We start from the raw sequence: 12,755 nt of genomic DNA, 5'->3' as shown, positions 1-12,755 counted from the left end.
ACAGGCAAACACAGGGTTGAGACTGAATATCTAGATCAGTGGTTCCCAATCTTTTTTTGACCAGGGACCACTTGACCAGGGAACACTTTGATCAGGGACCACTCTCCAACATTAGTACCAAAAGGCTTACGAATCAGTTTTGATCAACTTTAGATTTGGTTAGGTTATTTGGGGTACTGATTTAGAAAATTACATTGGATAGACCACATCAGCTTTAGTTTGTGATACAGAACATATGCCATTCAGTAGCCACCATCTGTTCACCTACAGAAAACCATGTTTAATAATCTAGAGCTGATGTGGTCTAGCCAATGTAATTTTCTGAATCAGCACCCCAAATAATCCCAGGAACAGGCCTAAAAACAAAGACACCAAGACTCCCCTGCTTCCAGGTGCCATAGGGAACAGTTCTGCTCAGGGGGAGGTAGGAGGAGAAGCAGCAGTCAGGAGGCTTGTTGTCATGCCTTTTGTGGGTAGTCAGCCTCTCCCCTCCTGACATCCACATTGTCCCGGCACTATAAGAGGATTTCGTAAGACCAATCTCTCTTGTTGCAATGGTGTAGTAATGGTGAGGCTGCAGACTATATTTTAATTCTTGGGACCACTGGTGGTCCATGAACTACAGGTTAGGAACCACTGATCTAGATATAGATGGCACTGTCTGGAATTGCATGGCGCATGTTCCATAGGTAAAACAAGGACTTAATCATGTTATTCATTATAATTATTGCCATATTAACACTGCTTGCAAATACCTGGACAAACATCAGCCATGGTTTTGCATGTGATAGGCCACTTGTGGAACCAAATGTTAAGTGCTTTTAACTATCACACATTTCTGCTACAGTGCACAAAAGGAAAAATACCCACTGTATGTGCCATACTGAGGACTCTGGATCTCCTTTCTGAGACATCTAGACTAATAGAGTAGTGCTTTATTTATCCACAGACTTTAGACAGAATAAGGTAAAATAATAAGTATGAAATACCAGGAATAATACTTGTTCTGGGCAAATGACATTAAATTTGAAAAAAAAAAAACATTCCAAAGGAAAAATGTTTTAGGTTGTAAAGTTCAACAGGAAATGATGTCAATTAAAAGCAAATTCACTACAGGATAGGAAACCAGTTCGAAAAATGAAGCTCTCTTACTTTTTTTACAAAACTGTGTGAGGCCAGAAGTTGTGACATGAAAGACACTGAGATGAACTTGAAATGCCTCAGCTGTTTGCCAGAATGGGACTCCACATTAAAGAGTTCACTTTCTTGGTTGCTTGATTTGATTCTGTGTTGTCTTGATTTCTTCTGTCCAGAATCATCTGTAAAATAAATCCCAAAGAACATTGTTTTTCTAAAGTAAGAAAAAAGTTTATATGCTATACACACACACACACACACAGTATTAAAAGTAGTTACTACTGAGAGGCCTGAAGATAGGTCTTACAGCTAACAGACAGCTTGAAGCGAGGACAGCTAAAATTATGCCTTATTAAAATGTTTCTATCTTCAAAAGCCAAATGCAAATGATTCTCCAAATCAATTTGGAGAATTAGGATACATCTATTTATTTTGCATATACATTATTAGAATGTCGCTTTAAACTCTGTAAAATAGAGGGCTTTTTTAAATCAGGAAGGAGGATGAAACTTAGGGAATAGTGGGCAAACTAAAATGTTACCAAGAAAAGAAATGCAGTTCAGTTTCAACATTACCCATGCTTACAATATTTCAAATATCTGTTGTTTGTCCAGAAATAAATAAATAGAAGTCATATTTCCTCCTTTTTAAAAGAAAAAAAGAACACAACTGATAATAACAGGAAACAAAAATGGATGCTTTAACCATTGCTACATTGCTTTTATGTATTATAAAAAGTGGATAAGGAAGTATATAGAGTGATAAGTGCAATGCATTATGTTTTTTTCCTTTCCAGTTTCTTTGAGGAATATTTAAATAAGTTATGCTAATCAGTACTGATGCCATTAAGATGAAAATACAGTGGGAAAAATATAGGATTTCTCATAAACGTAAGTCATACATTAATCATTTAAAAATTGTGCCTCATAATGGCTTAGAATGCAGACCTCACTCTCATCACTTTAAAAATAAAAGCTTGGAGTGACCTGAAGGAAAATAAAAGCATGTATTGTTAGGTTTGCAGCTAAGCTTGAAATATACAGCCTCCAAAAGGGAAAAATGCGAGTTACAACAGGCACTACTAGACCATGCATTTATAACAGTTTCAAAACGATCCCTTCACTAAAATGTTTGTGGATTTAAATGAGACTATTTTAGATATGCAGACTCCAATTTTCAACTTTATTTCTTCTATTTATTTATTTCTAGAGAATGCTGAGTAAAAAAAGAAAAAGAAAAAAGGAAACATGGAAATGACTTAATTGTAAACTGGATCTGAAAGCAGATTTTCAGTATAAATTTGTCAAATATTTCAGAAAGGAAATAAGGCAGAGAGTAATGCTTCATCTGCTTAAAAAACAAATATGGTTTATACTCAAGCAGAGGCAGAGAAGTTATTTTTCTAGCAATTACCTTCTTTATTCTCGGGAAGTTTTGTTAAATAGCTCAGGATTCCCATCAGACTCTGCAGCTGCTCGACTGCACTAAACTCACAGCACACAGAAATCCAGAATTCTGTATCGTTCTCCAAAACAGTATCCTACATAGCGATAAGTCGGGGAAAAGATAAAAGGGGTGGGTGTAAAGGAGAAATACGTGATTTTGAGAGAAATCGGTGAGTTACAATGTGCTTTGAAACAAAAAATACTATACAGAAAATCATCTTTACCTTCTCACCACTGGTGACTGCTGCCACTGATTTTGTAACATGCTGCTCAAACAGGAGCACTAGAAGAATCCAAAGGAACCGCTCCCCTCCCAAAGTGCTTATCAGCTGCTCTAGGATTGGAAGGCGACGGTGCTCAGGGACATGTGGCAAAGCATCCACAAACACTCGAATTATTTTTATCACTATCCCTTCCAGATCGCCAGCAGTTTCAGAAGGACCACTATTCTCCTCTGCCTGCAAAGCAAGTATTGGGCAGAATTGACATGCTCTGTGTACAGATGGCAACGCAAAGAAAACTTAAAAACACATTAAACCCTTTTTCAAACAGAAGAGAAAAAACCCTACAATCAAAGCTTGACTATTTAAAAATCGAATAACATAATGAGATCTTGAGACTAACTATTGAAAAAGGAATCAACAGAATTGTGTATTCAAACAGAGGTGAAGTGCTAGAAGTCAGTGAATGAAGTTGGGGCAGGTTGCTCTAACATTTGAAAGAACAGAAGAACTTGTGAAGATTCAGGAGTGCATTCGTGTCCTCTACAGCAGTGTGGTCCAACCTTTAGTTACCTGAGAGCCAATCAAACTTTAGTATAGGAATGTGAGGGCCAGAGACATTCCAGAAAGAAAACATTTCTTAAAAACTTAAAGCAGTAAGAAGAGTAAATTATTTTTTCCCAAATGTTAAAATATTTTTCCAGTAAGAAGGGCAAGGGCCAACAAAACTGAATTGGTGGGCTGCATGCGGCCCGCGGGCTGGACCACACTGCTCGACAGCACTGTTTCTTAAACTATGGGTCTGCAGAAATTGCAGGAAAATCAGCTTATTTAGCAAGCCTTAAAAATGCTAATTTATTAGTAGTAAATGACTGATATTACACCTATTTTATACACCCATATACCTGGGAGTCACAAAAAGGGGGTCCCCAAGTGGAAAAAGTTCAAGAAGCTCTACCGAACTTTCAAGAGAGAGCTTGAAAGGCAATAGCAAAGTTTAGCTCTTCCTTACACAATCTCCTGAAAACAATGAGAAAGGGAGCGAGAAGTCAAGAGGCAAATGACTAATAATCTCCTGATTCCTGCCTCTGAAACTGGCAAAAGGAGAGCTAAAAGCATGTGACTGTGGACTGCTCCTCTGTACTATCCAGTCAACGGGCAGTTTATGATAGATTATTGAGTAAGTTCCTTTGACAGAATTTAATGTCTAGTTAGAATGAATGAATTACCAATAAGAAGTTCTAATTTAAATGTTTCCACTTGAAGCTTCCTCCCAAGCTACATTATTCTTAATAATTGGATCAAAGAAAACGAGTCTGTTCAGCTGAAGTCATTCTACTACTTTACGATGCAGTTTCTTGTGACACATAATATTATCCCGACTACTAAGAGAAATTCAGCACCATATATTTTTGGACACTCCATTAAGAGTGGGAATTTATTACCGCACTGAAAACTTTATTCATAATTAATTGAATGCTAACCAGTGACTGGGAAGAGAAAGGGAGACCAATTCTGTTCTGGATACAGGCCAAAATTGCTTCCAATTTTAAAAGCCTTACCTGTATAAGAGCAGGAATGACCATCTTGACTGTCTTGTTAATAACTTGGAAACTGTAAGCATCATCCAGGCGCATAACATTTGCTCCCATGAATGTGAAGATGGGCATGATGTTGTGCAGAACTTTACCCTGGAAAAGAGAAATCAATGGCTATATCAGAAATTGCCATTAGTTTTGAAGAATTTGTTGCCAGATTTAATTCAGTTGTTTTCTTCCCGTTATAATTAAAACAGTGGATTTTAATCTTATTTAAATAATCAGAGCTTGTCATCCTTTTCTGTAACATGCAAACTGTCCACAGCCTAATGTATTATAAGCTTATTATTTCCCACACTTTCTAATGAGCTACCTGATTTAGTGTAAACGTAAGCATGATTTTAAAAAGCTAAATTAAACTAGAAGTTAAGAAGAAAAATTAAAACTGATTATAATAGCTTAAAATTATTTAAAACCATGGAAATGCAATTCAAGGAAAGCTCCGTGTATCTGGGGTTACATCTTTAACTGGAGGTGGTTTTCCTGGTTTAGATTAATGTCGTATATAGATATATCATCCCATCTACCATACCAAAGGCATGAATTTAGGATAATGTCTATCTAATATTTGGAGGCTAAGGAATACTATTCAGCATGAAGAAACAAGCTATGCCAGCTATTTAACACTGAAGGGTTTAGAAGGCAAGTGGTATTAAAGCAACACATTCCTTGCCCATTACCAAAAATAATGGTTGCGAGACAACTCAGGGACCGACACAAATATCAAAGATGGATGTTGCAAAGAATGATGTGTGGTGAGACCATAATGCTTCCAGGAAGGCTTTATTGATGAAAAAAGTTTTTGAGACAGAGATAAAAGCTTTCTGAAAGCAGTTTAAGTACAGGAATGGGTCACCAGGCTACAGTATATCAATAGATTTACGGTAACTACGGGTACGGACTGCATATTCTTTATCTGAAATGTTTCAGACCAGAAGTGTTCTGTATTTTGGATTTCATTAGATACAAAATGAGATACAGTATCTTGGGATGGGACTCAAGTCTGAATATGAAATTCATTTATGCTTTGTATACACCTAATGCACACAGCCTGAAATTAAATTTATATACAATATGTTTTTTAAAAAATGTACAAGAAACAAAATCTGTGTATACTGAACAATCGGAAAATATCTCAGCCAAACACATGGATGATTTCGGGAATTTTTCAGATTCCGGAATTTCAAACAAGACTGCTAATGTTACTAAAGTTTCACATCAATGCTTCAAAAAGGACCCAAAGCCAAAGCAACCATGAAGCCAATCATTTCTTGAAACCATTTGTGTTTAAACACTCACTCTTCCTTCTGGGTAGCATTATATATGAATGAGGCATAGGTACTCACAGGAAACATCCCAGCAGCAGTGCCAAGCAAGAGCAAAGCATGGTGGTGCGTCTGAGGCATTTCTGAAACTCGGATGCACTGGACTATCAACTCCACATTGAATTTCTCTTCATCAAGAACACCTCAAATGCAAAATGGGGCTTTATTTAACATTATAATTGTTACAATTACATTCCAAAATCCATTGTTTATTTTTACATTAATGTTTTCCCATTAACCCATACAAAACACATTTATGCAAATGAGCCCAGGTTACATTTTGAAACACTGGAATTCAAGAGTTGTTTTTTCCCCATTCTCACCTTCCTTTAGCCTGTTGCCATCTGGAGAGAGTTTCTGACAAATGTTTAGGAGACCACCAAGTATAAGCTGTTTTACATATTCCAGATTTTCCTGTACTGCAGAAGGCTCTAGACACCTGGAAAACCAGAAGATAATTGTATAACAATTCTGGAAAAATCAAGTATTATAATATATAAGGCATAATTTTACATTATACTGTTGAATAAATTAAGGCCAAAGCTGTATATGAAAAAGGAAACATTTTCTGGGGAGAGAAAAAAACTCACACAGCGCAATCTCCCATCCAGCATTAATTTCCCTGCATTTTCTCATGGAAGAATACAAGAATGAAGAACAGTACATACAAAAATCTGGACTAAGTCCTATTTAAGTCAGCAATGAACATATTATCACTTTCCCTAAACCCAAGGTTATTACCTAGCAAGCAGGCTGAAGAGGGTAGGTATCAACGCCTGTGGCCGCTTAAGCTTCTTCTTGTGTTGCAGCAATTCCAGTATAAGTGTAACTCGTTGCCAGTTCACACTGCTCTCTTCCTGTGCGCATTCCTGATCCTGAGCTTTTCTGAAGGATGAAAATCAGAGTAAGGAAAAGTTTATTTGTATTTACACATTTGTTCCAACAATTTTCAATTTTTATTCTATAAAAGCACATTGAGTTTTTAGAATTGCAGAGTAAGATTGAGAACTGTTCACATCTGGAATGTTTTGCATTCCCTGTTACGCTGCCTGCCCCTTTGCTTCGGTTGGCGAAATTGTACTCCTAAATACCCAAAAGAAATTTAAAGTTAGTACAATATTAAAAATGTATAGAGATTAAAAGACACTTTCATTAACAGCATGTATAATTTTTATATATGGGAGGCAGTGTCAACCTTGGTTAGTTACATCAGTGGCACATTGTATCAGAAATCAGTCAAACAAATAGTTAAACATCATGGACACATGCTGAGTATACCTTATTCAAAAGACTTGGGACCCAATGTGTTTTGGATTTTAGATATTTTCAAATTCTTTAATATGTACATGTACAGTAGACCATATTTGCAAAAGCAGGGGTGCAGACTCCCTGCGAAAGAGGAAAAACTGTGAATGTACATAAAGATTGCAAATGCTGTTTTTTATCTGAGAGAATGTCCACCACAAGGTGACCATAGAATCATGCTGTAGGACCTAGAAATGCATGGGGAAGCTTTCTCTCTAGGTATTTCTAAGTTCTCCAGTGTGGTTTTATGGTTAATTTCTGATAGTGATGGAACATATTTATTTAGTGTCATATAGGGCAGCAGCAGAGATGATGGCAAAATCCATGAAAAATCAAATACACCAACTTTTAACCTGCAAACTTGGAGGGACGGCTGTACTTGAGATATCCTGAAGATCTGACCTAAATCTAAACACAACACTTATATGTTTCCTGTACACCTTATGTACATAGCCTGAAGGATTTTACACTTAGCATTTTAAATAATTTTGTGCATTAAACAAAGTTTGTGTACAGAGAACCACCAGAAAGTAAAGATGTCACTATCCCAGCCACTCATGTGGACCATTCCAGAGAATGTCAGGATAAAATATACTCAACCTGTATGATAAGTCTGAAAAAGGTGCAGCCCCTCCGCATTACAATGCCCCCCCCCCCCCACATTACATTGCAACTGCACATGTTATACATGTAACTTTTTACCTCTGTTGCTGCATTTTCTGTTTTCTTTTTTGGTGAACAGTAGCAATGTTCTTGGACTTCTGCAGAGGTTCCAATTCCACACTAACTTGCTCAGCATCAACTGAAATCTAAATTGTAAACAAGGATGGAATATTTGGTCTATAAGAATGCTACACAAGACAACCACAGGCCACAATTTAAAAAATATACTAGAATCTGGAAAACCTAGCCATAACCTGGCCATAATATTCATTGGTCAGGAGATTCTGGAAACTGCAGGTCCACAAGAGTAGATTTCATGTTCCACAATGTACATGAGGCATGTAGGTGCATATTTCACAGGACGTGAATGGCTCATTGGGAAAACATAAGCTGGCCATCCCTTCATCAAGTGATATGACAACTTCATATTTGTATACATATTGGAATTAATTATATATACGTTTTAAAGGTTTTTATAATGTTTTAACAATGTTTTTAATGGATCTGTTTATATTGTTTTGTTTTTATGATTGCATTTTGGGCATTAAATTTTGCCAATTTTTGTAAGCTGCCCTGAGTCCCCTCGGGTGAGAAGGGCGGGGTATAAATGTTGCAAATATATAAATAAATAAATAAATATTGAGGAAAAGGTGAAATTGCAGAAATAAAAAAATTCTCTCCCTGGATCTAGCTTTTGCTGAGAACCATCCGACTACCATGTTCTACAGATACAACAAGAACCCTTCCACTGTGTCAAGCTCTAGCTATCTCAATGATCTGCTATACCCTGCAAATCAATTACATTCTGAACTAGTGTTAGAATATGCTCCCCTCCCTTCCTTACAGATCTCTTTTCTTGATGCAATACTTTAAAAAACCGATCCATGATCTTATTTCAGATCTCTTTAAGTCAATGTGAGAGCCTTTTCTGGTTGAAGAGTGAATCAATATGCTATGAATACCATGCCATTTAAAAAGATGGTTAGAAGACAATGTATGAATCATTTGTACACATAAAGATATAAACACCATTATGTTTCTTTTATTGGAAAGGAGAAACTAAGATAGTGGAATAGAATGGGTAGAAGTTGCTTTTTCTACCTTCTTGATCCCCCACCTGCCCCGTGAGCTCACTGAACATTCCTTTGAGTGTACTTCCCACTCCCTTGAGTGAGCAATTGTTCTGGGGATTGAGGAGGAAAACTGCTGAAAATTAGATACTTGTGTGAGCAAGCAGGAATTGTCTCTGCTCAATTTCTGCAGTCTTCCCTCACCTCACCATTCTCCAAATTAGTCTACTTCAGCAGTTGCCTGAAACTATGAAGGAATATACTGGAGTGCTCCTGATAGGACCCTTCAAAGGATGGACGGGATTTTAAAAACCCAATTTTCAATCATCATTATATGCAAGTAAGTATCTAAATCTAATTTAAAGTTCTTTAAGAAAACTTCCTCTCACTATTATTTTAAATTAATAAGCTCTTTAATATACTGTCAAATGTCTACAATACAGTGTTATAATAACTGTTCCACACTTTTATTCTTCCTTACTTCAAAGATATGATTTAGTGAATTTCTAGGGGATAGCTTGCTTTACAGCAATTACAACAGCAAAGGTAATCATGCCACTATAGTGGTACAATCCTATTCCATTTAGAGAGACAATTATATTCTTATAATCCATAGAGATTAAGGCCATTTTACCGCTTTAAAAACACTTCCGATCATCTGTGCACAATCTGGATTTTTGCAATTCAGGAGCAAATCAAATAGAACTCCCAAAATCTTTTGCTGAACCTTCCCATCTGACAGTGCAGCAAAGAATGATTTTGTAACCTAGAAATAATAAAAAGGGTATCACTTGTAAACAATGCTGTATTATTATCCAAATAGCCACAACTAAAAATTACACCATATAAGAGTTAAATATATAACTGTGAAAAGAATTAAGGGTTGTAAACATGACTGCTTAGAAACAAATATACATATTCTGAAAGTTTCTTTATGCCTAACCAATCAGTCCTCAAAGAACTGCTGAAACAAGAGGGAAAAAAGGATTCACATGTCTGTGAAAGAATAACAAGGGAGCTCCACTCTAATCTAGGATGGGAACAGAGTTTTGGATCAGTCCCCAAGAAGGATCACTGTTCTGATGTTTCTATGAGAGAGTAGCAAAGACAACAGCCCCTCCAGAAGATCTCAAACCAAGGACAGGCTGAGATGAGGGAGTATAGTTATTTAGGTATAACCTCAACACAAGCCATACATAGCTTTAAAGATTGTAACACCAGCACTTTGAATTGTGCCCAGAAACAGACTGGTAGCCAATTGAGCTGTTGCAACAAGGGAGCTGTGTGTTCCCACTAACCAGCTTTGGTTAACCATCTGGCTGAGCTTCTTTGGACCAGTTGACGTTTCCAAGCTCCTGGTAGAATGCATTATGGAACCCAAATGAGCTGTTACCTAAGCTTATGCCAATTTTTAAAAGAGCTTCGAAATCTGGCTCACACACCTTAACTATGCCAATTTTTTTTAAAGATCCCACCTAAACATTAGAAAGAAATTTATAATGGGAAAAGCTGTTCGGCAGTGAGGTAGGCTACCTCAGAGCAGAGGCTGGATGGCTATCTGCCAGGGATGCTTTGATTGTGTTTTCCTGGATGGCAGGGAGTTGGATTGGATGCCTGTGTAGTCTCTTCCAACTTTATGATTCTAACTTCTGATCACTGCTGAATCCTCAGTTTCCAGATTCAGGGCTGAAACCATGAGTATTCTCCAGCTCTGAAGTTATGTTTTCAGGAAGTGAAATCCAATATACATGACATCTAACCACACAATCTGTTCAGTGTCATTTGCTCTCCATAAGTGGACTTAAGTGGCTCTCTTCCTGTACATAAAATGTTTCTCCAAACTCTCTTCAACAAGGGCACTGCTAATTCTAAATGTTTTCAATAAAGAACGTCACTGAGAAGTTCTGCTGCTATCTCAAGATTAGACCAGTATTAGTAGCAGGATAAAAACATGATTAGTGAAACGGTTTTCTAGAAGATATTTGGAAGACATGGTGTGCACAAATGAGGGAGAAACCTTTCCATTTTAATGGTGTTGCACATTAGCACCCATTGTGAAGTATTAGAGCAGTGAGTCCCTTATTTCACCTCCTTCCATGTCTCTCCCAATCTTACCTGTCCAAGAGCTCTCATCTGAAAAGTACTGAGTCCTTTGTAGACTTCCTGTGAGGTGTGTAAAGCTTTGATGAACAAACCTAGGCTTCGTTGGTTTGTGCAAAGGAGTTCCGCTGAATGTTCATTGTATTTCCCAATAATAATATGCAAAAGAAGAGCTTCATCTTTCAATATGCCATCTGGTTCATTAAGAACTCTGTCCAGTAATCTATCTATGACAGGCAATAGATGAGACAGCACTACCTGAAAGTAGAGGTTTTCAAGATCAACTGTTGTTTAACAAACTTTCAGAAAGGTAACTTGTATTTCAAACGAAATGTGGCACTATTTGAAGAGAGAAATAATCTTAACATTTTGTTCAAAAAAATTAATCCTTGTTTGCTTTACTGAATTTAGAGAGTAAATATGACATACATTTTCAGAATGTATAGCAATTAAATAAGTAGGGATCCAAACAGCTTTCTATTATCGTTACCATTGAAAATAATTTAAAGTCTGGTGTCACTGCTGATATTGCTAAGAGGGGGGCGTGTAGCATCAAGTGCATTTGTGTTAATTTCCCCAATAAACAATATAGAAATTGACAGTATTATAATTCCATGGCTCATTGTTACTTTTTACTGGTTTTTACTTCCCCCACACTACATTCCTCCTCCAGGTTATATAAAAATGTATAGATTCTTGCAAAAGAAATGACTGGTAAGGAAAGATTTGACATAAATGTGTCATACAACTTTCCCCCCGAGGAGAAAAAACCCTAAGTGAATATATGTTGGAAGGGGTGGTGTGTGTGTGTGTTGGAAGGGGTTATATTATCATTCTTAGCACTGGAGAAGACAGATATGAAAAGACAAATGGACAAAGTCAAGCAGAATCAGCACATTCTTTTTGTCAAAGACAGCACTGTAGAAAATGAAGGAAATCTCAATACATATGCAGTAAAGTTCAGCACAGAATGTTCTGAAAGTGCTGACTGAACAAGTCTGTTAGCCAACCCAAACCAACCCACAAAGGCTGTGCTATCTTCTAGCTACATATTTTTAGAAAAAGGCAATCAAATTTTATGTTCTCACAAGAACAGAATCAAGTTTCTATTTTTATAAATGCCAGTATAATCTAAACATACTTTGGACATACTGATAAGTCTCCACACAATTATTTGAATTAATTCATAGTTGTTGCAAGCAAGGACAAGATAGTTAGCTATGACTGATATGCTTGAATTCAATTCAGTTCAGAAGAAATATTTGCATTTAGATGAAAATTGTGATTTTCATGCTGAAGACAATGCTTGGATGAATTCTTAATTTCAGAACTTGGGATTCACACACCTTTCCATTGACTTCCTGAAGAAGTTTCATCATGTTTCGTGCAACATACGATGGACATGTGATACTTTTTACACATTCAAGCAGTGCTCCCAGTGCTTCTGACAACTTTTGCGGTTGTGGTTTTCCTTTCGGTTGAGTATGTAGCTCCTCAAACAAGTTACCAAGACTCTAGTTCATAAAACAGAGAGAGGAAAGCATCAAGGAACACTGACCATTTCTTTATAATTATATTGTATTTATTGACTGGAGAACTAGTTCCTAAAACTTTACTGCAACCAGGATATAAAAATAAAAATGGAATTGCTAAGTAATGGAGGAGAGCTTTCAGTGAATTGATGATTCTCTTCCACTGCTAAAGAGATAAAGGTCTGTGCTGAGGAAATGTTTCTGTATTCTATACTGTGTATGTGCAGTTGTGCTAGCGCTTTCTGTACTGCCACATGCACCTAGAGTTCAAGAACACAAGTCTTGGTTAAATGTTGTTGCCAGAGTCTTTCTCACGACAATTGTTTCCCATTTGTAGAAAGGGATCTATTGGGTGGGAA

General features: G+C 36.8%; 1 protein-coding gene across 1 annotated transcript in view; it reads right to left on the bottom strand.

The window, feature by feature from the left end:
* heatr1 (HEAT repeat containing 1) overlaps positions 1-12,755 on the bottom strand; it is a 52,450-nt gene that overhangs the window by 14,355 nt on the left and 25,340 nt on the right. Inside the window, exons 22-32 of the mRNA XM_062975255.1 lie at positions 12,211-12,378; positions 10,880-11,122; positions 9,399-9,530; positions 7,734-7,840; positions 6,468-6,611; positions 6,050-6,165; positions 5,748-5,869; positions 4,366-4,494; positions 2,807-3,040; positions 2,551-2,677; positions 1,153-1,319 (exon numbers count right to left, since the gene is read on the bottom strand). Coding sequence (XP_062831325.1) covers positions 1,153-1,319; positions 2,551-2,677; positions 2,807-3,040; positions 4,366-4,494; positions 5,748-5,869; positions 6,050-6,165; positions 6,468-6,611; positions 7,734-7,840; positions 9,399-9,530; positions 10,880-11,122; positions 12,211-12,378 — 1,689 coding nt within the window. The remainder of the gene's footprint in view (positions 1-1,152; positions 1,320-2,550; positions 2,678-2,806; positions 3,041-4,365; positions 4,495-5,747; positions 5,870-6,049; positions 6,166-6,467; positions 6,612-7,733; positions 7,841-9,398; positions 9,531-10,879; positions 11,123-12,210; positions 12,379-12,755) is intronic.

The sequence above is a fragment of the Anolis carolinensis genome, chromosome 1, assembly GCF_035594765.1.
Source record: "Anolis carolinensis isolate JA03-04 chromosome 1, rAnoCar3.1.pri, whole genome shotgun sequence".
Taxonomy (NCBI): Eukaryota; Metazoa; Chordata; class Lepidosauria; order Squamata; family Dactyloidae; genus Anolis; species Anolis carolinensis.
The sequence above is the reverse complement of the archived record's forward strand: the minus strand, read 5'-3'. Positions and strand labels throughout refer to the sequence as shown.